At 36.8% G+C, this 24,076-nt stretch overlaps 1 protein-coding gene across 1 annotated transcript in view; it reads right to left on the minus strand.

Annotated features, from left to right (window-relative positions):
• The window catches only part of LRPPRC (leucine rich pentatricopeptide repeat containing), a 146,186-nt gene that overhangs the window by 26,093 nt on the left and 96,017 nt on the right, over nucleotides 1-24,076 (minus strand). The window contains exons 26-30 of the mRNA XM_007944418.1: nucleotides 18,532-18,600; nucleotides 17,793-17,883; nucleotides 6,957-7,099; nucleotides 6,714-6,822; nucleotides 1,588-1,714 (exon numbers count right to left, since the gene is read on the minus strand). Of these exons, the coding sequence (XP_007942609.1) occupies nucleotides 1,588-1,714; nucleotides 6,714-6,822; nucleotides 6,957-7,099; nucleotides 17,793-17,883; nucleotides 18,532-18,600 (539 nt within the window). The remainder of the gene's footprint in view (nucleotides 1-1,587; nucleotides 1,715-6,713; nucleotides 6,823-6,956; nucleotides 7,100-17,792; nucleotides 17,884-18,531; nucleotides 18,601-24,076) is intronic.

Genomic DNA, 24,076 nt, shown 5'->3' on the forward strand with positions numbered 1-24,076 from the left:
TGATTAGCAAAGTATTTTAATCTGAGAACTAACCAGAAAGACAAAATAACCACCACCACCAAAAAAAAAAAAAAAAAAATCCGAAAACAAACAACTCAACAGAAAAAAGGCAGGCAGCATCTAAAATGTGTAAAACACTTGTTTTCTCTATTTCACTCTATTTCCTTTAGTACCTAGAAGAAACTTTTCATGTAAGTTCAGGTATGTGCCACATAAAGTCTGTACCAGTGGGGTCCTTTCATTAGGCAACTCTGGTTGCATATACAGTCACGGGGCACGGAGGAGATGCTTGTGTGCAAGAGTACCAGGAGACAGGACTGGCATCGAGTTCGCAGTGCCAAGGCAGCCATGGCTTGCTGCCTCTGAGCTGCGACTTCCACAGCTCCTGTGGCTGCTGCTGACACATACCCTACCCAGCCACCCTGCAGGCCTTTGCAATGAGAGGGTGGGCTGTGGCCGTGCTGCTCTGCTCTACTCCACTGATTCACACTAGGCTCCCGGGGCTGCTCGGAGTATGCGCATGTCCAGAGACAGCCAATCTGTAGGTGCCAGAGTGGCCTATGCAGCGGTTACTTTATGTGTATCAAATCCATATACACATATAACGCCACTAAGCTGAGTCCAATACACAGTGACCCTATAGGACAGGGTAGAACTGGCCCTGTAGGGTTTCCAAGGCTATAAATCTTTATGGAAGCAGAATGCCACATCCTTCCCTTGTGAGGCCACTGGTGGCTTCCAACTGCCAATTTTGGGGTTCACAGCTGAGCGCTTTAACCACTGTGCTACCAGAGCACCTCTTACAAACATATATCATATATATAATAGGGTGTTCACATAATGTCCAAATCATATAATGTCCTATATTACAGAACATATCGTAGACATTAAGTGACATATACCTTAATCTTATTATTTGCTTACCATTTGGGAGAAAAACTGAGACTCAGAGATGAGAGGTAATTTCCCCAAAGTCACAGAACTTAAAAGTGAATTTAAGCTCCAAGCCCTTAGTCTAACTTCAAAGCCCTTGGTGGCTTCATTATACCAGGCTGCTCCCACCACCACAAAAGGTACACAGCACTAGTTGCTTAAGGAGAAACAGTATAATAAAAAGTTATTTTCTGTAAACAGGCATCTTACATGAGATACTAAAGAAAAAACAAACAAACTCACTGCTGTGGAGTCAGATCCGCCTCACAGCAGCCCCTCCTTGGGTTTCTGAGGCAGTATCATACGGAAGTAGATTGCCCAACCTTCCTTCCAAGGAGTAGCCTGATGGTTAGCAGTTAAGTGCCTTAGGCACTATGCCACCAGAGCTCCTAAATGAGCTACTAAGGAATATAAAATATAAATAATATAAATAAAATGTATTATACTGAACACAGCCAGGAAAAGTTCTATTTTTTTTTTAATAGGTTTAAGAAACCCCATAAAACTGACTAACCATCTTACATGATTTTTAGGGGTAGGTGAGTATAATCAAGCCACTGGAGTAACAGATTATTAGCAAAATCCTAATGGTTACTAGTATTGAATTTTTTAAAATGAGAGGAACAACAAATGAACTGCAAACATAATACTTACACATTTTTAACTTGCATTGCTTGTGGGAAACTATCCTTTGACAACAGTAATTTTATAAGACTGTTGTAAGTTTCACTGTTAAACACAGTATTTTGATTTTGTGCTTTCAGGAAAATATTAAATGCATCTAAGAGGAAAAAAAGCAACAAAAATTAAGGTATTTTGAAATGGCAAAGAGGAAAGGAACAAAACAAAGCCCCAAACCCAGAGATTCTATTTATTTTTTTAAATACTCAACCACCGACCCTATCACTTTAACAAAGTCAAACACATGGGCTGAGCAAGTAGATGTTACCATTCTCCTAATTTTCACTTTCTAAGAAACAACTACTTAACTCAAATGGATGGATGGTATCTGAAAAGGATTCCTTTAAAAATTATTTTTTATACTAGCTTTATTAACTTGATCAATTATTTTTATGCCAATAAAAATGAGAAACTCTTTTAAATGTGTCAAAACATGTACCAGTTTCAAAATAAATTGTAAAATGTGTGTTAAAGTCCAAATAAGCCAGAGGTATAATTTAGATTGAGGGGAGCAAAAGATTCATTTTAAAGCAATCTTTAATCTATAAGTGGGTGGTTACAATGGTTAACATTGCAGCACAATAGCATTAAAGTGAATATAGCCTATAATTCTAAAATTAGGAGATCAAATTATTTGGCTACGACAGGACTTATACAAAAACATACAATTTTCAAATATACAGATATCTAACAAGTAAACTAAGCAACATTTGTTTGACTGATTAACAGTTTTATTTCACTCGTTCACAATAACTGTCAGTGAATGAAAAGATGTTACCAGAAGAGAAGTAACTACAATTTTCAGTCACTTACTTTTCTGAAATAAAACTGCCTGGCTATAAACATTCAACTGAAACTACAATCCACTCTCTTGTGTGTATAAACAAATCACATTAAAGGTGGGGCATGACTGAATGATCACATACGACCTTCTATAAATATATGACTCGATGTAAGGAAATACAGAACACATGACTAGGAATGAACATGATATTAACGTTCAGAAGAACATCTGAAGCTAATTTAGAGTTTTCTGAACAAGCAGAAATTGTTATGCTTGTACTTTTAAGTTAGGGGAGCAGGGAGTTTGCATTAGCCCCTCAAACTGAAGTAGCAATATTAGAATTTATTCCTTCAAGTTAAATCTGAGGAAGAAAAGAGACATATTTATATATGGCTCTTAACCGAGGCTAACAGTTTGAGTAAGCGAAAGTGGCATTAAGTTCATAAAATTTTAAATACATCCTTCCAAAGAACATTCTCTGTTAGTCATTAAATTATCAAGGGCCTTATATGCGACTTTTGTTTGTGAATTATTCTACGTTCAGGGCACTGACTGATAAAAATGAAAACAAATATTCAAGAAGAAATTCAACTGTTATTCATTGATTATTCAATCAAATACTGTCTATTCAGTGTATTTTACATTTTTGTGATTAAGAGAAAATTTTAAGTCATATCTTCATTTGCATACCAGTATCAATCTATTACAAATTCAAAATAATGCTTTATTTACTTGATAAAGTGCTAAACAAAGTATTTTAAATCCTGACATTCAGTAGCATGACGGCAATAGAATTGACTATACAACGCATATATTTTCTTTGTAAAGGGGCAAAGAAGGTAAGATGTAATCCAGTTATCATCTACTTACTACAATTATAGTTCTCTAGTATGGTGAATGGGAGCTCTGGTAGCATAGTAGCTAAGGCACTTGACTGCTAACCAGAAGGCTGGCGGTTCAAACCCACCAGCCACTCCTCAGAAGGAAGATGAGGCCATCTACTTCCGTAGTGATACTGCCTCAGAAACCCAAGGAGGGGTCGCTATGAGTCGGGTCTGACTCGACAGCACATAACAACAAGAACAAGAAGTATGGTGAATAAGGATAAAAAGCAAGTGCAATTTCAATATTTAATATCAACAAACTAAATCTAGAAACTTACTAGTTGTTTTCTAAAACTGTGGTCCTCACATCAAATTGGAAGGGCAGTCTTTATCATTACCCATTAGTTTTTCAGAAAGTTACCACTGTAAACTATCAAGTCCATTTACCCCTGGTTTGTTTCTGGTGTAAAAATCCTAAAACACCAATAAGTAGATTGAACTACCAGAGATTCACTAAAGTGCTAATGCAAGTATTTAATTTTCAAAGGAGTTATATATTGTTAAGCATTCCAATCTTGAAATATACACAGAAATAACTAAAACTGAAGTATTAACTGGATAAAATCAATTAGACAAATATAATTTGTTTATTAAAATCAAAATAGGGATTCATCATTGCATTTATATGTAATTGCATTTATATATAAACATATATTTATATGTAAACTTAATATTTAGTTGACTGATTAAATGTTTCAATTAGAAACAATAGCAAAAAGGACAAGATATGAAGCATATGAAGGGTTATAGAATCTTTAAACAAAACTGTGTATTAACCTTATATTCATACTAGTCAAATAAAAATTGCACCAGACTATTTAAATGAAATTGACAAAGATAATTAATTTGTTAACCAAGATGAGAGTTACAATACTTGGGCAAAGAAAATGACTTCCAATCAAGCTATCAACTTGCAAAAATCATCAGCTCAAGAACTTTATATATTTGTGCTCAGGAAATTAGCAATCAAATATGCTTTAAAATGTGGATACTATATAAAGAATAAAACTGCTATTGTAACTAATAAATGATATGCAACAATCTTTACAAAATTTCTAAACAAATTACTGGGGATTTGTGTAAATTTTTTTAGAGAAAGTTTAGAGGAATCCACAATCTAGAAGTTCTTTGTAGAGCTTACGTCCTTGTGACTGTGTCCCAAGCACTTGATATCATCTAGAGTCCTACACTCAAGAGCATTACAATGTGAACCAATTAACCTTATAGAAAAGATTCTAAAAAAACTTCACATTATTAATATACTAGTAAAAGCTGACAATCATCGCTAAAATTCACATGAAAGAACTCAGGTATCAGATATTTTCTCATTATATAACATAAAAGTGGGTAGGAGTATAGGTTTGATTTGAAACTTGAAGCTAGACACTGGAATGCCCCTCATTGTCAAGCAAGAAAGTTTGGATATGTCCTGCAGTTGTTTCACAAGTTTGAGCCATAGAAGGAAAAAAGGTTTTGTGATGATTACTTGTAAATGCAAAACATTACATCTCCTCTTGGAGATTCAAGATGCAGATTTGCGTATTAAAACTGTAAGAAATGAGTTAAATTTGGATTAACAGCATTTCCCAAACAACTGACTTCAGGACCTTTTTTTAAAAAAGAAGATATATTAATATCCCAAGGAATCTGGATCTAGGGACCTCCTTTTGGAAAATAATATGGTTGACTGTAGGGAAACAATGTTTTTCAAACACAGGCATACAGGTGTGGGACATTTTGAGGGCAATTCCTTCAGAAACTTTCTGTGTTTATGGCTACACAAGGCATGAGGTAAGGTTAAACTGAAAGAGGACAGAAATGGAACTAAAACAGATAATATGGAAAAGGTTCAACTGAGTATGCAACAAAGGAAAATAACTCAGAATTATTTAAAAAACAAAAAAAAAAAAAGGAAGTGACCCTGTGCTGACAAGCAAACCAACCAAAATCACTGCCATTGTGATGATTCTGACTCATAGAGACCCTATAGGACGGAGCAGAACTGCTCCCTAGGGTTTCCAAGGCTGTAAATTTTTTATGGAAGCAGACCGCCTCATCTTTCTCCCATGGAATATCTGGTGGGTTTGAACTGCCAACCTTTTACTTAACAGTTGAATGCATTAACTACTGTGCCATCAGAGCTCCTTAGCTATTGACAAAGCTTAAGAAATTAGTTTATTCTTATTTCATGCACTTTATGTCAGTATGATAAAATTTCTAGCTAAATCACAAAACTAAGAGGTTCTTAAATTTTCTAAGTTTCCAAACCGATTCCTCAATATATATATATATATATATATATATATATATAAATTTTTGCATTTATTTCCTTAACATACCACAAAATGTACTTGAAATTTACACAAAAGCTAAAGGAATTAAAGACAATGGTAGGACTCTATGGAGAGAAATGAACAAAAATAAAAGAGTAAGATGTGATTTGGGGAGGCTATAAACCAAAACCAAACTCACTGCCATCAAGTCGATTCTGACTCATAGCAATCCACTTTGGGTTAGGAGGTGGTAAATGTTTATGGAAGTAATTGGCCAATCCTCCTTCCACAGAATGGCTGGTGGGTTTGAACCGCCAACCTTCTGGTTAGCGGTCAAATGCCTTAGGCACTACAACACCATTCAGAGGTCCTTTTTGGGAGGATATAAAAAAGTGTAAATGAAAATATCTAGAATTCAAGAGGGAAGCTTACATCATAGGTTAAAGATGGTCATAAGAATTTTAAAGTGGTCAAAATAGAGGAAGGGATGTCTTTAGTAAGGTTTACCAGAAGAGACAGGAAAGGGGAGCAAGAAACATGCCTCCTGCCCTGCCTCCAACCCTGATCACTTCTTCACACATTAGTGTGGTGGTTAATGCCTTAATCATTTTTCACTTTCAAATCAAATTTATAGTATTTGCCAATATCTGATTATGTGATTTTCAAATAATTTTTGATAAAATGTATGCCTATTATAGTTTTATTGTGAAAATTTTGAATATACACAAAAGTATTTAAAACATTGACCCCTTCATATGCCCATCACCTACACTTAACAATTATCCTAACACTTTTCCAGATATGCTTCATCTTTGTTCTTTATGGCTTAAGTATTTTTAAATAATTTACAGTACAGAAATCCTGATTTTCTTTTTCATCCCTCAATTCCTCATTATGGATCTTAAAATTTAAGGAATTTTCCTACAGATCTAACACTACTACAGTATCTAATAAAAACAGGAGTAATTCCTTAATATCGCCCCCCTCTTAGTCAATATTTAAATTTTACCAACTGCTCTAAAATGTCTTTGCTAATTTTAAGAATGAAAGAAACAATTAATATACAACATTCAAGTTCCATGTAAATCGTAGAGCACTTCTAATCTTCTGGCTTGGATCTCACTTTGCTATTACAAAGACTCCAGTGGGTATGTTTACCTTTACTTTTCTTCTTTTGGCAGGCATCCAACAGATATTTCTGGAAATTAGTTTCTATAGGTGAGGATGCTGAGGAATCCAGGGAATGGTTTTCATCCTCATACCACAACTTAAAAACAAAATTAATCTGTTAAATACCAAATGGTAAATACAGTGACCTTTTCAGTATAAAACTGGGCTAATCTATATCCTGAAGTTGTAAGAAAACAAAATCTGCCTTGCTTTGAGTAGAAAATAAATTACCTCAGGAACATCAAATGGAACCTCCTGATTACTGTTTCTAAGGATTTCTGCTAATAACCTTAATGTCTTCTCACGAGGAATGATATTTTCTTCTTGCATTTTATTCCAAACAGCATCAGCTCTTTGCCAGTCACCATTTATTTCTGTAAAATGATTAGGTAGACGTTAATGAATATCCTAAATAGAATTCATGAAGATATTAATAACTTTTTCATAGTTGATGATGACAGAAGCATTATTCCAAATGCTGCATCCAGAGAAAGGTACAGGGTGATTGTGGATCACAGGCTGAGAAGACGGCTTTTTTTCTGCCTACTTTTACTTTTTTAACTTCTAAATTCACCTATTAAAAAAACTCTACCACCACAATCTATCTATTAAACACTTTGAAAATCCTGTTGATCATGTAAAAGATACTATAATCAAGGAACTAAGAAACTGCCCATTGCTAAGATCAAAATCAGAAACAGGTGACAGTTAATTCAATGATTATTTTTCATCTTTGCAAAAACAACAGAAACATATATATTGTACAGGTATGGGACTAAATGGATTGAAAGTGTATAATTTTTTCCCAAAGTGGCAAATCTATTAAACTCTCTTCACTTAGTTGAGTGGAGAGGATGGTCTGTGTCTCCTCTGTCAATATGACAGTGTGAGACAGACTCTTAGATTTTGTATTTCAACAGAATAATGGTAACAGGGGAGCTCTGGTAGCATAGTGGCTAAGACACTTGCCTGCTAAGCAGACGACTGGCGGTTCAAACCCACCAGCCACTCCTCAGAAGGAAGGTTGGGCAATCCTACTTCCGTAGTGATACTGCCTCGGAAACCCAAGGAGGGGTCGCTATGAGTCAGGTATGACTCGACGGCACATAACAACAACAATGCTAACAGAGTACCTAAGTATTAAAAGGGGACAGAAGGTTTGTGGAAAGGAAATGGGAGGAGCTTTGTTCACATTGAAAAGCTCAGTTCTTCTAAGCGTTAAACCAAATCTTCATAAACAGCAAGAATTTAAGAATCAAGACTTTGCTTTTAAGCATTTTAATGAATAAGTCAGAGAAAAGATCAAGTCAGTTCATGTAATAAATTAATCTTTGCTTAGTATAAAAATAAGATATAAAAATGTCACAAGACACTAGTTCAATATAATTAAGTATAAAGATTATGGCTTTAATGTTTTCTACTTTTAAATTTGCACATAAAGAATATCCTTATTGTGTTGGATCCAGCTCCAAGGTTTATTTTAGAACAAAAACACTGTGAAAAACATGAATTAATCTGTTCCTAGGCATTCTAGAGAAAAATTACAAAACACTAAAACAAATACGATTTTCCCAGACTTTCTCCCACTAAAACTGAGATGGTTCCTAGAAAGATAGAACTAAAAAAACAAAACACATACTTCATCAGAAATTTTTTATAGAGATATATTAAAAAAAAAAAGGTAAACGAGTAGAAATTTTTCTCCATGTCATATATAGACTTCAGTGTAAACTTTCACACAGAATATACTGAAAGGAGGTCCAAATTAGCCTAAAGTTCACAGTGGTTTTATACATTCTTTGATAATAAAATCAGTCCAACCAGTAAAATACTCTTAAACACACAATTTTCAAAATGAAGTTGTCATAAGCTAATTATGCTTTTCTTTCATTAAAATATTTTCAAGTAAGTAATGTAAAGTTGAGTAATATTTTCAAGTTGGTGAATGTATAAAACTAATTTGATCTAATTGGAAAAAAAAAAATCCAACCCCAAGAATTTTTATTATATAGAAAGTACAAAGTAGAGCTATTCTAGTCACTGCCAAAGAAAACTTAAAACTGTAGGAAAGAGTGAGTGAGGGGAGATTCTCAAGAACTGAGGACAGTACTGCTAAGGTACTTTAAACAGACTGATTTTTAAACTCCCAAAACTACACTCACTACTTACTTACCAACATGGTTAGTTTCCAAAGACTAAGTTGTTAGCCAGTATCAGAGTAATGCGAGGAGAAGGAGGAGGACACAGAGGTGGCCTGCAGCCTAGACTCTGCTAGGCCTCTGGTGCCTTTGAGCTCTGGACCCCAAGGTCCTGTCATTGGGGCTGGCACACAAGCAGACCTGGGGCCTGATGGCTAGACAAGAGCTATAGCTGGTAGCTCCGGGGCTCAGGCAACTGGAGGAGTCCAGGGTCAAGAGGGTTGGTAGGGACTGCTGCCTATGCCCATGTGCTCACAGCCAATCCCTCTGCAGCCCAAGCCACTTCCTGCCATCCCACAAGCCAGGGACCCCACTGAAATGAGCTAGGTGCTTCTAGTCTTGAAGGGCTTGGAATCCAAGGTGGAGAGGCTAGAGACAAACAGGTGGTCGGAAAAGGAGCTCAGCAGCACCGGCCTTAGAAGATGGGGTGGTGGGCAGATTCTGCTGTAGCCCCCAGGCCCCAAATTACCACCAGTACCCTTCCCGTCACTGTAGGGCTTGATCCCTCAAGGGCACTTGAGTAGAAGGAACAGCAATAGCAACCTTCCCAATTCCTGCCTCCTCCTGGGATACTCTTGCTCCTCCAGACTGTTCTCTAAAGAGCTCAAAATCCACCTTGGTTACCTCTCACCAGAAGAACTACAAAAGTGGCTCCAGCAGTGGGGGTGGGCCTGAAAAGAAGCCTTCTAGAGACTGGGCTGCTTCAGCTGGGAGCCTGACAGATTTGGGTGGCTCTGCTGTCTGGGAGCTGGATGTGGGGAGGAAACCCAGGTTAATGCATCAAGAATCAGTACTTTTTTTTCTTTTCTTTTTTTAATTGTCAAAACCGCAGAATGTTGGATAATGAGATAGTGGGTAAGTAAGGAGTAGGTGTAGTCCAAAACACTGAAGAAAAGGTGGGTGGAAGATCTATAACTCTATGTCTTCAGACTGAAAAATATCTAGGAAGATAATTTTCTTCTTTTAAAAAAGGTACAAATTACATAAAAAGCTACTTTGGGAGGACAAAGATAGTACAGAACTGTATCAGTTAAAATATACTAGCAACTTGTTACAAGAAAACATTTCAAAACACACATGAGAATTAGTGTAATATAACATGAAATAACTAATCATGGATCCCATGTATCTATGAAATTTTTAAGAAAAAATTTGTTGGAAATATACCTGGATCATAAGGCACATTAACAAAAATTTGAGAAAAACCAGTCAGTATGTCAAAATCTTCAGCTGTGTATAAAATCTCTCAAAGGTGCAGAAAGGTGATGGCTTTCATAATAAGGTTTTGGTGCTTAAAATTCTTTCTACTAAGAGAACAATGATCATACTTGTTATCCGAAGAATCAAATAGCCACAGTCCTAGGCTGTGACCAGGAAATGGAAGCTCTGCCTCTGTAATCACCTCACCATCCAAGAACTCACAGGTCTTCCTCTGAAGAATGAGCAGATTGTACTTAAATGATCTGTAAGAACTTTTAGGCTACAAAAGCAAAGATTCTGACATTATCAGTAAATACGACAAGACGACAGCACTGCTGTGAGGCCACATTTTAAAGCTTAGTGACCAGGTGTAATAGCTGGCACTTCACATAAGGTATTCCATGGTATGTTATGTGCTCAGCTGCTAACCGAAAGGTCAGAGGTTTGAACCCAACAACTGCCCTGTGGGAGAAAAATATGGCAGTGCGCTTCTCTAAAGAATCCAAAACCAAAAAAAAAACAACCCCCAAAGCTATTGCCATCGAGTTGATTCCAACTCACAGTGACCCCCACTGGGTGTCTGAGGCATAAGTAGACTGCCTGGTCTTCGTTCCGTGGAGTGGCTGGTGGGTTTGAACTGCCAGCCTTCTGGTTAGCAGTCAAAACGCTCTAGGCACTATGTCACCAGAACACTGCCTTGGAAACCCTATGGCACAGTTTTATTGTCCTACATGGTCACTGTGAGTCAGAATCAACTTGATGGCAATGGGTAAGGTGAATGAAGATTTCTAATTCTGAACTGTAATTATAAAGCTGATAGTTTTAACACATTACTGATATGATGAGGAAACCTCCAAACTCCCCAGTTGTTAATCAGCTGTCTGTGGGCTCTAAATAAAAGTCCTTTCTAAAATGAGAATTTCAAGTCTGGGATAGGAATTATACAACATGAGCCTGAATTGTCTTCTTCAAGGACAAGGAACTAACAAGGACTAATGGAGTTGTGTTAAATGACATAGGAGCCAATGTGGAGTGGTCCCATGGGACAATGTGAGCACCAAAAACAATACTGACCATGTTGAAAAACAAAAAAAAAAATCATTCATTTATAAATTAAAAAAATCACTGGTCAACTTTAGAGATTGCAAGGACAGCACCTCAGTATTTTAAAATCTGGTATTTAAAGGGAAAAACGTCACATATTTGTCTTTTCTTTTCCTTTGATTTCATAATACTAGGCAAAAAAGGGAAGTCTCAGAATTATCATTTAGAGTATGATCCCATCTCTGGGTAAAGCAATTAAAATAACAGCAAACATGTAAAAATATATGGATCTAAATGTAGAGACAGAGGATTAGAAGAATGGCCAGCTGACAATTACTGACCAAGTTACCTCTGACGTGGGGATGTTGGGGTGTTGATAGGGAGAGAAACAACATTTTCATATTTAGCTCTGTATACTGCTGTGTTTGAGTGCCTGGATGGTAGGGTTATAATGCATTTTGGCTGCGAGTTCAAAGGGGGAAGTTTGTGTCCACCCAGAAGCTCCTCAAAAGAAAGGCCTGGTGACCTACTTCAGAAAAATGGGCCACTGAAAGCCCGATGGAGTATACTCTGACACACATGAGGCTGCCATGGGCAGAACTCACTCAATTCTATTATTTGAATATTTAGCAACTGGAGGTTACTCAAGTTTTATATGTACAATAAATAATGGTGGAAAAAGAATATGAAAAGAAATTACAATGGCCATAAATATTGGAAGAAAATGACACATTAATAACTTCAGAAGTGGAATAAAAGCTCAGGTATTAATGTTTTTGTTTTTAATTGATTTGTTTTAATTTAATTGATTTGTTTTTAATCACTCAGAAAGGAATCAAAATTGGAGATCCTGGATAGACTGGGAGTAAAAATGTGGCACAAAATTCAAAAACACAACATGACCAGAATTACTGGTCAGATAGAGACTGGTAGAACACCCAAAACTATGGCCCCAGATTACTCTTCAGGCCAAGAAATGGACTCACTTCCGTGGATTGGCTCTCAGCCCAATAGTAGAAAGACCTACAAGCAGAACATCTAGCCCAGGGAGATGCACCGACCTACCCTAGGGAGATGTACACTTTAGATCAATCAGCAATGAGACATCAGAGGGGCAGCATTCACACAGAGGGAAAGCTGGGCAGACAGGAATAGACAGGTGGGAAGGGGTAGTCACAGGGAGGAGAGTAAAAAGAGCGTTTTATGGTTGGGGATTGTAAACAGGGCCATGAAATCAAATGTGCACGAACTATTGGGAATAAAATGAATCTGCTTTGTAAATCTGCACCTAAATCAAAATTGAAGAATTTTTATCAGAAAATTATAAATGTAAAGCAGCTTTATTTTTAGGTATAGTACTTTATGTGTAAAAAGAATAAACTACCTCTTTGTTTATATAATAAGAAATTCAAAGTGTGTTTAAAAAATAAGAAAATGTTTGTCAAGAAAGTCATTCAGTCATTAGAAATAACAGGAGGGAGGGGACCAGGTTTGCTGGTCTGATAGAGCCTGGTGGAACCACTGAGACTATGGCCCCTAGCTGCCCTTCAGGTCTGGAACTGAACCCACAACTGTGGCTTCCAGCCAAACAAGACAGGCATATGAGTTGAACATTTACCTGAGGTAGATACACTCCTTGGAGAGATCAATCATGGGAGAAAAAAGGGCTGTTTATGCACAGGGAGAGATAGCTCAGGGGGAGGAGTACATGGAGGGATGGATACAGGGAAGAGGTAACTATTGGAGGGAGTGGGAGGGGAGCGGTTGCATTGGGGTAAATTATAGTCAGTGTCATGAGACAAAGTGTATGTGAACTGCTGTATGTAAAGTGAATTTGCTCTTTAACTTTTTACCCAAATTACAATAAAGAAAAAAAGAAAGAAATAATAGGAGAGAGAAATACCTGGAGAGAGGTGCCCAAGAAAGGCCCTGAGTGTTTATTCCTTGTGCAGGTGAGGGGGTTATTTCATCTTATAAAAATGCTTGTTGTAGGTCCCAGGAGTTAATTTTGCAAGCCTCTCATACTGGAAAGCCAAAACGTACGAGAAAGGATAGAACGGAAGTTTGAATTATGCAAATTCTTATACAGATCATGGACGGACATTACACTATATGGAATGTGGAAAATGAAAGCACTTTTAGATAGTTACTATTTAAAGGTACACAAAGACTTATTCTTTCTATTTCTTATTCTGGGTTATAGCTACATCGGTGTTGGCTCTCATAAATCACTGAGCTACAAATATTTTGTGCACATTTCTGCACTATGCCGTAATTCATGAGAAAACTAATGTGTTTTAAAATAAAAACAAAGAAAGAGAAGTTGCTTTTCAAGAAATACCTAAAAATAATTAAGTCAACCCTTCCAAGGGTGAAAATTACATGAAAAGGAACAGGTCATAAAAAAATGCAAGAAGGCATTTTCTGAAATCCACAATCCAAAATATGGATTTTCCAATTACATAGGAGCACATATTTCACACGATATACCGTATTTCTTTTCAAATAAATCAAATCTATACAAACCCAAACCAAACTCACTGTCGTCGAGTTGGATCCGACTCATAGCGGCCCTTTCTTGCATTTCTGAGGCAGTATCACTACAGAAGTAGATTGCCCAATCTTCCTTCCAAGGAGTGGCTGGTGGGTTTGAACCATCAGCCTTCTGGTTAAAAGTCAAACGTCTTAGGGACTATGCCATCAGAGCTCCCTTCAAATCTATAGTGTTTTATAAACTATGTATCAATATTTAAGTAGTGGTCACAATCTGAGGCTAAATGTAGAGATGGGGAAGAAGAAGGGGCTACGTTTTGCTTTTTCTTCAGAAAGGAAAAGATTGGAGTGATTAGAACCAGGTTACCTATTTACAGAACTAGACAGTATAGGAAACATACAAATGAGGTTAAAAAGTACACTTCCACATATGGATTCCACTGGCTTCCAGCCTCACGAGAGACCACCTACACCCTGCAGAGAGCTCCTCAGACTACCGACAGTACAGAGCAAGAAGAAATTGGAGGGGGGCCCCCAACAGAGTTCCTGAGCTGTATACATGATTGATGTGTTCGCTCCTGACAGAAAGGTGGAGATTTAAGTCCACCAGAGGCACCATGCACTCACAACCCATTTGTTATCAGCTGCCTGGTGACGTGCTTCCAAAAAACTCAGGAACTTAAGTCCTACGTAGCACAGTTTTTTTTTTTTAATTTTTCTTGTGATTTGTGTGAAAGTTTACAGAGTAAATTCATTTTCTATACAGTAGTTCATACACATTGTTTCATGACATTGACTGCAACTCCCCACAATGTAACAGCTCTCTTCCCACTTGCTCTCTGTAGTTAACCTCTTCCCTACATCCTTCTTCCTACCATTCCTGCCTCCTGAGCTATCTCCCTGTGCAAATACTGCTCTTCTGTTCTCTTATGACTGACTGGTCTAAGGAATGTATTGACTTGGTGTAAACGTTCACCCTATATGCCTGTCTATTGTTTGGCTGGAAGCCACAGGAGTCAGTTTAGTTCTAGACCTGAAAGGTAACGAGGGGCCAGAGTCTCCGGGGTCTCATCAGTCTCTATCAGACCAGTAAACCTGGTCTTTTTTTTTTTTGAGTTTTGTCCCACGTTGTTCTCTCACTCCAGATCCAGGATCTCCTGCACTGATCCCTTCCTGAGTGGTTGACAGTGTTGACTAGTGGCACCATCTAGTTCTTTTGGTCTCATGGTTACATAGACTGAGGTTCACATGGTCCACTAGTCCCCTGGACTAATTGTTTCCATGCGTCTTTGGTTTTCTTCATTTTTCTTTGCTCTGAACAAGGTGAGACCCACTGCTGCATCTAGATGGGTGCTTGCAAGCTTTTAAGACCCTATTTGCTATTCACCAAAGTAGGATGTAAAACAATGTTTTTGTGTAGTATGTTATGCCAATTAAGCTTGACATCCCCTGTGACCATGGTCGCGAGCTCACAGGTCCAACTACTTGCTCCCTAAGAGTGGTTGGCTGTGGCCAAGAGGTTATCATAACATTGTCCCTTGTTAGCTTGTTAGCTTTATTATTTATACACACACACACACATATATTCCTACAGCATTTACATTACATATATAGAAGTATCATCTGCCAATCTTATATATGGTCATGGGTATGTTAACTTTTGCCTAGACATATCTAGTAGGAGCTCTGGTTGCGTCGTGCCTAAGGCACTTGACTGATAACCAGAAGGCTGGCAGTTCAAACCCACCACCACTCCTCAGAAGGAAGGCTGGGCAATCTACTTAGGCAGTGACACCGCCTTAGAAACCCAAGGAGGGGTCATTATGAGTCTGATCCAACTCGACAACAATAGACAACAGACACATCTAAGGAGCTCTGGTAGCATCTGCCCACCAGCCACTCTGCAGAAGGAACACTGGGCAATCTACTTCCATCAAGATTTACCACTTCGGAAACCCAATGCGGGTCACTATGAGTTGGAATTGATGGCAGTGGGCTTAGTTTTTTGGTTAGACATACCTGACCATTCAGCCTATCTACCCATCCATTTACATGTAGATTAATGTTTGTTATCACTGATAATGCAGTATTGTATATGTAATAGGGTTTATTTGTCTTTGTAGTCTGTACCTCTTTGGCTGTGGAACACATGGGGTCACTACTAGTTGGGATTGACTCAACAATTTTCCTTTTTTCTTTTTCTCCCAACAGAGCAGAGAGAGGGGATTAAAGAGAAAAAAAAAAATGGTACTAAACCTCAGAGATGACTTATCCCCAAGGGAAATTTTAAGATGGACCTAAAAGTTATTTTTCTCTTTTCTTTTTAAAAATAATAAAAAAGTTCATCTGTGTAGGAAAAAGAAATTTGTGAGCCCTGCTATCTCTCACCCTTTCCTAGACAATCACTCTATCTCATACAGGCTTACTAATGCTCACACCCTGTAACTGTAATTCTTGGTTATGTGTCCTTGCACTATAGGACTACCTTTATATTTGCAGTACCTACCACAACGGCTGGCAGAGTAAGGGCTTCACAGATGTTTTTACCTGAATAAAAGTTAATATAGTCTTCTGTGGGGACTTTAAATGCTGAGCCTCACTGGGATGCATAAATTCAGATAACTTTTTTTTTTCAGTTTGCCTAAAATTAATATTTAAAGGGAGAAAGAAGATTTTGCTCAGGATGCGCTGAATGTAGTATGTTAATGGTGGTGGGATAATTTGGAAAATGACAATGAGAATGTTCGCACAACATGAAGAATGTAATCAATGTCACTGAACTGCGGCTGTATGTTTTGTTGTATATATTTTCACCGCAATAATAAAAAAAAAAAACTTAAGCATGAAATAGTTCTTTAAAATGAATGAAAAAGGGAGGGAGGGTTAACACTCCAATACAGTGCTTATAATGAATACTCTAAGAACCAAATACTACTAAAATGTAAGGCTTTTCATTCTGTACATTCAATACCAACCCCAGCAATGTATACTAGACTTTAATCATCATTCAAGCTGAAGTTTTAAGGATAACATTATGAAGTATGCATTTCAATGCAACTAACAATTGGTACATATATTTTAAAGCAGGTATGCCTTATGTTTACACTACCAAGATATAAGGTAATGCTTACAATAAATACAAGTTCAAAGAGACTAATGAGTCAACTTATTCACTGCTGTCTATGTTGAAGGAAAACCTGCACACAAATAAAAGAGCCGTAAATGTAGATAAAACATCTAAGAGTCCCTTCCTCTCTATTCAACTACTGTAAGAGACTGTAAATAAAGGCCTCAAGAATGTAAACTGGTACAACCTTACTAACAGAGATCCAAACTTTAGAAGTGTTGGTCACTTTTAACCCTTAATACCAATACTAGGAATTCAAGAAAACAAGTGCTTGACTTTGTAAACTTTCACCCAAATCACAATAAAAATTATATATATATATATATGCACATACACATAAGCATTTGAACAAAGATTTAATAGTGTAGTGTTTGTTGCTTTATAATATGAAAAACTAAAAACTATTCAATGTTGAACAATAAGAGATTGGTTGAGTAAATTCTAGTACATACCTTCAGTTAATTAGTCATTTATAGGTGATAAAATGTAGAAAAATGATTGTAATATATCACTGAGTCAAACTGTTATAACATCACATTATCTTTAAAAAAGAAAAAGAATAGTATCTCTAGAAAGTCCTTTAAAATTCTTTGGCTCTGATAAAAATGTTCTCTTAGCTTCCCAGTACTGCAGAAAAATGTAAGAAATTATGAAGATTATACAATGTCTGGGAGCTCTGGTAGCATAGTGCCTAAGGCACTCCTCAGAAGGAAGGTTGGGCAATCTACTTCCGTAGTGATACCACCTCGGAAACCCAAAGAGGGGTCACCAAAAGTCGGGTCTGACTCAACGGCACATAACAATAACACCAACAATACAATGTCTAGTGACACAATACAGCGTTTTGTGACAAAGTTCAATCTGGCCTCCCCTTGAGCCTGTTAAAGATCTGGCATTTGAACATTTCAACAGGTTCCTCAAAGTGCAATACCTTTTTTCTCACCACAGCCTTTAGCAGAATAAACACCACAAAATGAAAACAGGAGGAATGGTCAGATCACTTACTATATAATTTTAATAGGTTGTAGTACAGCTGGTCTCTATCACATTCAAACAGCTTCTGTGTCAGCTCCACTAATTTTTCCAGGGTTTCAACCTTAAAAATAAGATTTAGATTCTGTAAAGGACATATTTTATAGTTGGCAAATCTCAGTTGAATAATCTTTCAAATTAATTTTACCCAAAGGGTAGGTTAACTTTACTGCAAAAGTTAAAAGGCTGAAAGACCTTTGAAGTCAAGAATACCAAATGAACAACTAACTATCCAGTTGAGGAACCGTCCACAAAGGTGCACTGTAGAGAATGCAAAGTTACTTGGGGAAGAGAACAGGGTGGGGAGAACTCAATGAGCATAAACTCTATTAAGGAAAATACTCCTCCACCCAAACATTATAATCATCCTCTTCCCCTGTGGCTTTCACTTGGCATGATGATGGATACTTGCACTGGAGGAGACATTTAGGAGAAAGTCCACCAGGCTCCATCAAGCAACTCCTCCAACCACTAAGGATGGTTGCAGGTTTAAATTGCTAAGGAAGCAAGGTCAGCTTGCCCTAACCAACAACTAGGATAAAGAAAATTAAAATCTTTAGGACCCAGGTTAAATTTTCAGGAATTCTATTGTATCCCAGAATAAGAACTAAGCTACTGTCTATTTGAAAATAACCAAGATAATACTGTTTCCATAATGCTAAATCCCCAAAGACTCACATAAGATGCAGCATGTCAAAAATTAAACACAAACCTGATTACTGGAAATACATCTCTCACAAAACCACTGAAGTCTTGTAGGGCGAGCTCTAATGCCTGGAGTCTGTAAAATACAATAATCATACAGCACACAATGAGGCTTTTAGCTAACAAAAGTTAATTTTCCCTCTAAGACAGATAGCTTTTCTTCTAATGAATTCACTGTCTCCTTCTCAAATATATATACTAATAGAAACCTATAACTTAATCCCAGTTACCAAAGACCCTTAATTAGGATCAGAACAGAGCATAAAATGCAACCTATATTTAACCTGTGTCTAGAAGATGATTCAGGTCATTTCAAACTGCTGCTTTGCAGGTCAATGTTCATTCTAGAAATCCTTAATTAAGGAATCTGTAACTAAGAAAAAATTAAGCTTTCTTCAGTTGAAAAATAAATCTCTGAAGTAATGAACTAAGTAACTCCAAAACATGTAAAACACACATATACATACTTCAGAAATTTCAAGATTCAGGAAACAAAAATTATTAGTTTGTTATAAAAAAAATCGTTAACAATTCAATAATAAACCAGTGGCTTTGAATTTTAAAAGAAACATGCTTTGCCAAATTTACAGTGGTACAAGTACTCTAATGACTACCACAAATGCTTACCTAGTACCTAAAATTAAATGTTTAAAGAGTAAAACAAGCCAAGTACTTGTTCATACTCCTTGTTTATTTCAATAATTGAGATATAGGTTATATCTCTTTCAATTAGGAATTGCTAAGGTTCAGTCAATAATTCTGGCTTCAAAGTAATTATTTCATAATTTTGGATACTGGAATAAAAGAGAAATCATTCCAAAGATATGTCAAAGTATATACAGAATTTTCACCATCTGTAAGAGGCTTCATCATTAAATGCTACATTTCATTCACAGCATTACAATAAGGAAACTACACACTCATTAGCCTGGGCTGCTACATTCTGAGGATGCCTGTACTGCTCTCTCCACTCAGCTCTGTGGATAAAAACAACTATCCCGTGAATATGATCTCCTATTTATAAATCCCAATTATGATTTAAATTAACACTGTACAATGTTAAATTAAGAACTGAAAAAGAAACTAACATATTGCAGTATTGGGTAGAATAACAGCAAAAGCAGTACAGTAGCAGAAATTATATGAGAGTCCTTGTTTTGACTGTCTGAAGTTTTCACATTTGGGGATACATGAGATAAATGTTGAATAAATGAACCACTGAACTATGTTCTCAAAGACCATTACTATTTACCTTTGAATACAATTTCTACTATGGATTTTCTCACATTATCTGTTTTGTTTCATATGCATTATATTGAAAATGAAACCAACATCAATGCATACAGAAAGTCACTAAAAACAACCGTAGAAAATCCTCTTTAGAATACGTCAAAATGCAAGGGCGACATTCACTTGCAACTTTCCGAATTATTGCTGATCCAAATGCCAATGATAATAAATAAATAGCACAACTTATATGGCAAACTCCTCCTGTTTGGGGTGATTAATCTGCCCATCACTGTCAGGACAGCTGATTTATACAGCAGATATGCCTACGTTTCATTTTGAAACTGAGAATGGTTTTCACATATGAATCTCAATCATCAAAAGAACATCTAGGTCAGATTAACTAAATCTCCTAGGCTTTTGTAATAGTCTACATTTCTGGCTTATCTCTTAACATCTTACTGAATTTTAAACACTGCAAGTTGGAAGCAGAAATAGAAAATATGATAAAAACACTAAGAAAAAAAGTTTTAATAGGAACTGTATGTTTTACTACGTATATTCTCAACAGCAACAAAATAAATAAAATTTAGAAGGAAAAAATATTACAACAATAACAGAAAAGTCTAATTGAGACATGGAGTATAACATCAAAAATGAGCTAATGCTTAATTAAAACAATGAATTCACCTCTAGTTTCTTTATGCTTTTGCTACATATAATCTATTTAATGCAGACAGTGACTACAGTCACTATTATCATAACAAAATGCCATATTTGTTTTCTCTTGGGTTATTGTACTTCAAAATACTTTCTGGCATTGCAGTTCAGTATTAGGCTCACTTGTGCAGGAAAATAAAAAGTAATTCAAAATCAAAAATCAATTTCATTACTACACTCTGATGTGAATTTGGTGGTATTTACCAGTATGCTGTAAACATATATATCTTTACTAGTGTATTAGTAAAAATATATATATCTCAAATAATTACTGCCTTATAAAGTAAAAAGAAATGAAGATTCTTCTGCAGTATTTCAAACTTTATCTTAAGTGAGATCATCTTAAATTTCACCTGCTTTGATTTCTCTTGCCACTACTGCTAGAAATGAAGAATGGAGGAAAACAGAACAAAACAACACCTAAGCAACTTTGGTCCCCTGTCCTAACTACCAGTATAGTAATAGGAGTAAAAATTGTGTATGTGCATGACAGGAAGAGAGTACAAACAACAACAATAACAAAAACCGAACCCAACAATTTCCCTCCCATAGCTAGGAAAGCAAGGGAAGAAAAAGGATATCATGGTACTTTGTCCTATTCTCTACCATCTTGAGAGAGGCAAATTTTTTTTTTTTTTTTTTTTTTCAGCAGTATTTTTTTTTTTTTTCCTTTTTTTTTTTTTATTAGGATTTGGGTGAAGATTTACAGAGTAAATTCACTTTTCATACAGCAGTTCACATATACTTTGTCTCATGTCATTGACCAAAATTTACAATGCAGCAGCTCCCCTCCCACTTCCTCCCCACAGTTACCTCCTCCCAGTGTCCATCCCTTCATACTCTTCGAGAGGCCCATTTTCTGCCAACCCTGTATATGATCTTGGATACACTCTCCATTTAGACATACATAATTGTTTAGCTTGTTCACCCATCTATCCGTCCCTATACCCATATTTGCTTTCATTAACAACTCAGTATTGTATTTACAAAGGGGTTCATATTTGTTGTTTGTACTGCCCATGTAACTCTCTCTGTCTTTCTCATCCTCAATGCTGCCATATTGGTCACTCACATTTGGTACATTGCCCTTCTCTTCACCCAAATCAATATTTATGAGAGAGGCAAATTTAAAGATTAAAATATGGCTGAGCAAGTCTAACTATCAACTAAACATGATCCACATAATTAGGTATTATAGGAACTATTAAGCAAAATAATTCATGGGAAAGGGAGCCATCAACAGGCATGAGAAGTGACAACTCTTGAAATACAGAAGGAAACAAACACAAAAACCCACTTCTAATGTCCACTCTGTGTATATAAGACCCATTCTGGCCTATTAAGGGAATTTGATCCAGTAAAGAACAAAGGGAAGAGTAGCAAAGATTGGGCGACCACTGTAATCAAAATTTTAGTCTTAAAAGCCATCCAATGAATGATTTGTTTGCTTCTTCTGTTCAAGTGCTGAAATAGCAAATTTACTCTGGATGCCATGTGGTGACTGGATGTGGATAGAAGGAAAATAGCAGATATGAAGAGATGATACAAACCTGATTTGGAGATTTAAGCTTTGATGACTGGTTAAACAGTTGCCCCAGGGAAAGTCAAGAAGGAACAGTTTTGAAACAAGGGTGAGTGGTTTTGATAGCTCAGATACTGAGGCATAAGTAGATCATGGAAGTAGGGAGAGTGCAGGTAATCCAACAGAAAATGTGAAATCAGGACCTGACTTCATTTTCCATGATTACTTTAAACTAACTAGTTCAACAACCAATCTCTGAACTTGAGTTTCTTTGCCTTAATTACTTCTCCGAGTTGTTTTGTGAGGCTCTTGTGAAGATGTACATGAAATTCATCTCAGAAGTATAAACGCATTACCTTTAGACTGCTAATCTAGCTTTCAACATCAGGGAATGAGGTCTTACTCATTTTTGTGCTTGTGCCCTGAGAACAAAGAACTAGAGATGAATTACATCACCTTTTGCTTCACAGAAATCTTCAATATGGTTATTTAGTATTTCACACCATTATTTAACTTTTGATACTTGAAGTATCATCTCTCTCCATATCTACTGTCCAGTCTTGAAATATGGAATGAATTGACTCCCAGTAAGATGGAGGAATAGGCAGACAAGTGACACAGACTCTATTCAACAAAGAAAAGAAAAACCAATTGACAGAGATACAGAAGATAATCCTGGAGACCTGAGCTTTGAAAAGAACTATACAAATGTGGATTAGGCACCAACTAGTGGAAAAACCTGAACAAAAACAGTGAGTACAGAGACAGTCGAAGCTGCAGAGTGTCAGCTACTCTGACGGGACCAACAGCCTGAATAGTTCCAAGTGGTGTTGGGACCTGAGAATTGACTTAAAGATCAGCCCTGGTCACCAAGGGCTGCAGGGACGACTGCTGGTGGCCTATGACTAGGAAGGGAAACAGCAAGGCGGGAGACAACCTGAGCTGTTGACTTTCCACTGTCCAGATGGCACAGCTATTTTGATTGTTTACAAGCGGTGACCATTTTGAATACTTACAAGTGGCAACCATTTTGGATTTTAAAGTGACAGCATCCTCATTTGGATTCCAGGGACTTAGGAATAGGCTCTGATTGTCAAGGGCGGTAGGGACATATGAGAGACTGACAAAGGAAAGGAGACAGGTGGTGAGTGTGTAAGTGCTGACTACTAGCAAATAAAGGAGCACAGATACAAACCTGCTTTGGCAAGTACCCTGCTTGCGTAGATAACATACAAACAAAACAGAGAAAACGAAAATCATGGGCAAGTCACTCCAACACACAATCACCAATTAAATATAATCACAAAAATGTCATAATGCCTCGGAGACAACGGAGCATCACAGTCCACACAAAGAAGCAAGATAAAGCAAGAGAAACAAGGGACCAGGATACAGACCCAAAACACATCCCTGAGGAAGAAGCAGCATTGGAACTCCCTGATAAGAAATTCAAAAGAATTGTATTTAGGTATCTTCAATGAATGAAGAGACAGATCAAGGAAAACACAGAGAAAAACCTAGAACAATTTCAAAAGACAATGTAAGAATAAAATGACAAAATAAATGAAAAATTAGAAATGATACAAAATCTACACACATAAATGTAGAAGATTAGTACTGAATTTTCAGAAGTAGATGAGACATTGAATGGGCAAAGGAGCAGAACTGAATCGATGGAAGACAGAATTAGGGACATTGAAGGCAGATACCTGAACACTTCAATGGAAAGGGATAAATCAGAAAAAAGATCAAAACAAAACGAGGAATGCCTAACGTTCATGTGGGATATCATTAAAAGGAATAACTTACGTGTAATCAGAATTCCAGAAGAGGAAGACACAAATAAAACCACAAAGAACCTTGTCATAGATTTGTTGGAAGAGAATTTTCCTGTTATGATGAAAGATGAAAATATATCCATTCAGGAACTCCAAGAAACCCCAGACAGGATAGACCCCAAAAGAAAATCACCCAGACATATCATCATCAAACTTACCAAAACCAAAGACAAAGAAAGAATCACGAGAGCAGCATGGGAAAAACAAAAAGTTACCTACAAGGGGCAACCAATAAGACTAAGCTC

This window comes from Orycteropus afer, unplaced genomic scaffold, assembly GCF_000298275.1.
Source record: "Orycteropus afer afer isolate SDZICR_OR568_19922 unplaced genomic scaffold, OryAfe1.0 scaffold00124, whole genome shotgun sequence".
Lineage (NCBI taxonomy): Eukaryota > Metazoa > Chordata > Mammalia > Tubulidentata > Orycteropodidae > Orycteropus > Orycteropus afer.